We start from the raw sequence: 3437 nt of genomic DNA, 5'->3' as shown, positions 1-3437 counted from the left end.
GAAGAGATCTTACTTGTGGTTTTACTTCTACAATATGCTGTCCCCTCCAAACAACTGCAGGTTCATTTGCAAGTACATTTTCCAAATGAACTACTAATTCTTTGGCTTGGCAGGAGCCAAAGTCGGGGTCTGCATCCTGATGGTACCAAACCAATGCACTATCTTTAATTTCCATATAGGATCCATCTGTTGCCTCTGTATACACTTTCATAATAGGTTCCACAATTTCTTTCCATTCAAGATCTGCTGCTAAGAGTGCCCAATCAGAGCTTCTATTCCACCTGTATTTATGGACAACAAAGATCTTGGTTCACAAAAGACATACTACAATATCAGAACATTAAAAAAATTATCCGCACCTTATAAAGTACCCATGCTCAGCAGCTAAACCCAGTCTCTCACATGGTTCAAGCCAATCACTTAAGGTTCTTCTTCTTCTCCCGCTAACAATGAACACCGTGTTTTTAGGATCATTACAGAGAGTATTGAGTGCAGTAACTACTTCAGGACTGGGAGATTTAACAATGGAGGAATGAGACACAATGGTACCATCGTAGTCCAGGAAAATTGCCCTTCTGTTTGTTTTTGCATACGCTGAGACAATGTGATCAATACGTAACTTTCTAAAACTTGGTGAAAGTGATAAAACTCTGAAACCCAGGCCCAGACCAATGCCGCAACATCGCTTATCATAATGATCCTTGCATGCTCTCTCCAAATCTTGCATAAAGCTGCGAGCCCAATAAGCAACATCATGAGAAATAACATAGCGATAGTGTTTCTCATGACGAAGTTGCTTTTCTGTATCAGGAATGGTGATGGCCAGAAATATGGCCTCAGCAACAGCGTCAATATCCCATGGGTTCACTCTAATCGCCCCACTTAAAGATGGAGAACAACCAATGAACTCTGATACAACTAGCATGCTAGTCCGAGGAAAATCCATTCTTACACCTATGGTTTCATCCATGAGAGACGATCCTTGCCTGCATACAATATACTTATAAGGAACCAAATTCATTCCGTCTCTAACTGCATTCACAATGCAACATTCTGCCATAGCATAGTATGCAGTTTTCTCATAGCGAGGAACAGGTCGATCAATTAATATCACAGGTTCGTAATCAGGGCAGCCAAAAACCTCATTAATTCTTTTTGCAGTAGAATATGTTTCCTTCTTTGCTTCCTGAACATCTTTTCCTATGCTCCTTGCAGGATTCACTATTTGAACCAACACTAGTTTACCCAGCAACTCCTGATGCTGCTGCAAGAGCTGTTCAAAGGCTAGCAATTTCAGACTGATTCCTTTAAATATGTCCATATCATCAATACCAAGAATCAATTTCTTGTCCTTGAACCGTTCTCGAATCTCTTTGACTCTATTGCATGTAGAAGGAAGATTTAATACAGATTCTAGTCTGCCCATGTGAATACCAACAGGCAAAATTTTAATGTACACTCTGCGGCCATAGTAATCAAGTCCAATGTGCCCTCTTTTAGATTCATAGTCCAAGCCCAACATTCTACTACAGCAGGAAAGGAAGTGACGAGCATAGTCAAATGTGTGGAAACCAATTAAATCACAATGTAATAACCCTTTAAGGATTTCGTCCCTAACAGGAAGAGTTCTGTATATCTCTGATGATGGAAATGGGCTGTGAAGAAAAAATCCAAGCTTGACTCGATTATAAGACTTCCTTAGAAATGTTGGGAGCACCATGAGGTGGTAATCATGAATCCAGATAAAATCATATTCAGGATTAAGAATTTCCATGACTTTATCAGAGAATATTTTGTTTGCATGAACATAGGCCAGCCAAAGCTGCCTATCAAACCGATCTCCATGGTCTCGGCACACAGGTAGCATGTAATGAAAAAGAGGCCAAAGTTGCTGCTTGCAGAAACCATGATAAAAATATTTCTGGATATCATGAGGCAGAAAAGTGGGTACACATTTGAAGTCATCCAGAAGTTTCTGTGAAATTTCTTCCTGTTCACTGGCTTCTATCTCAACTTTGAGAGATCCTACATATATAACCTCTGTCTCAGGTGGAAACCCATCCGTCAATTGTAACAGAAGTGAGTCCTCGTCCAAACTAAAGCACCATTTAGCAGTTTCACCATCCCTCTGAGCATGCAAAGGTAACATGTTTGCCACCACAATTTTCCGTTCTCGGCAAATAGATGACATGCTATCTGAATCTCCATCACCACCCTCATTACTATCAGATATGATTCCAGGAATAGTCATCACTCTCGGAATAGCTCTAGGAGTTCAAGGGATATCTAGTAATTCTCCAGAAGCCAAGTCCAAGAAGTTTCCACATGACCTTGATCCCATGACTATTAATAGAATTACTAATTTCTTGGAAGTTGCACGTCCGGGATAATTATTTTGCACAAACTATGCTATAATAAATATGTCCACAAGCCTGCACAAAAGAAGAGGAAATACACTTCAAAATCACTCTTGCAATAATCCAACAGGTATTGAAAAATCATCCAAGCTAAATACAAAGTACAATTAAAATAAGAGACTTTAAAAAGGCAAAAAGAAAGAAGAAAAGAGGTGTTAATCTGGATATATAAGCAAGTTTGGAGAATGCAAGTGAAACACTTGTAACATTACAATTTATGATAGAGTTTAACGTGACATGAGCCAAGCGAAGAAAATGAACTTTTCATGTTTTCAGGCAAAGCCCTCAAAATATCCGAATCAAAGAAGGGCACGAATGACCGCAACGCAGACTATGTCCTTTGGCATACTCCAAGAAAAGGCCAACGCTATATTGAATATTCAGCTCTGATGCTCTCTAACAAAGTATTATCCTGTTTTGCATGTATTCGCCCTTAAAAGCAAACACAACAATACGGAGGGCAAAATTATTAGGAGCACTACGTTTGCTTATCATAACTCAAATTGTCATCCCAACACATTATTCTGCCAGGTTCCATTTCAATCAAACACAATACTCAACTTACATAAAAATTTAGAAGCCTTAGCTCGGATCAGAATGTTTTCATAATCCCAGAAAGGACAAGTATATTTGGATATTTATTTAGTTCTCTTACAAGCAGACTATGTCCTAATAAGAAGGAGAATGCTTTTACTCTTCTATAATTGACCAGAGATTTGTTTATAGAGTAAACCAAGCTTCCAAAGCTTTCTGACGTAGGAAGCAATCAAATAGTTATAGAAGAAGGGGAAAGGGGAGAGAAGAAGAGATAGGAGGGAGTTAGAAAGAGGAGAATTAAACGGATGGAAGGAAAAAGAAAAGAAGATAGAATTTAAGTTGAGAATATATATTTTTATTCATATCAAAGTTGATTTATCACAATGCAAAAGCTCCCCATTATATAGGAAAGTGCTATAAAATTTATGAAATTACTGCCTAATTATTTTTTCTAGAATAAGCATCAGAATTGAAAACCAAATT

General features: G+C 38.2%; 1 protein-coding gene across 1 annotated transcript in view; it reads right to left on the bottom strand.

Annotated features, from left to right (window-relative positions):
• Positions 1-2459, bottom strand: part of LOC111396133 (probable alpha,alpha-trehalose-phosphate synthase [UDP-forming] 9) — a 3357-nt gene extending 898 nt beyond the window's left edge. Inside the window, exons 1-2 of the mRNA XM_023022444.1 lie at positions 360-2459; positions 14-281 (exon numbers count right to left, since the gene is read on the bottom strand). Of these exons, the coding sequence (XP_022878212.1) occupies positions 14-281; positions 360-2251 (2160 nt within the window). The 5' untranslated portion in view covers positions 2252-2459. The remainder of the gene's footprint in view (positions 1-13; positions 282-359) is intronic.
• Between the last annotated feature and the right edge of the window lie 978 nt (positions 2460-3437).

The sequence above is a fragment of the Olea europaea genome, chromosome 6 (genome assembly GCF_002742605.1).
Source record: "Olea europaea var. sylvestris chromosome 6, O_europaea_v1, whole genome shotgun sequence".
NCBI lineage: Eukaryota > Viridiplantae > Streptophyta > Magnoliopsida > Lamiales > Oleaceae > Olea > Olea europaea.
This window is presented reverse-complemented; position numbering and strand designations above follow the sequence as displayed.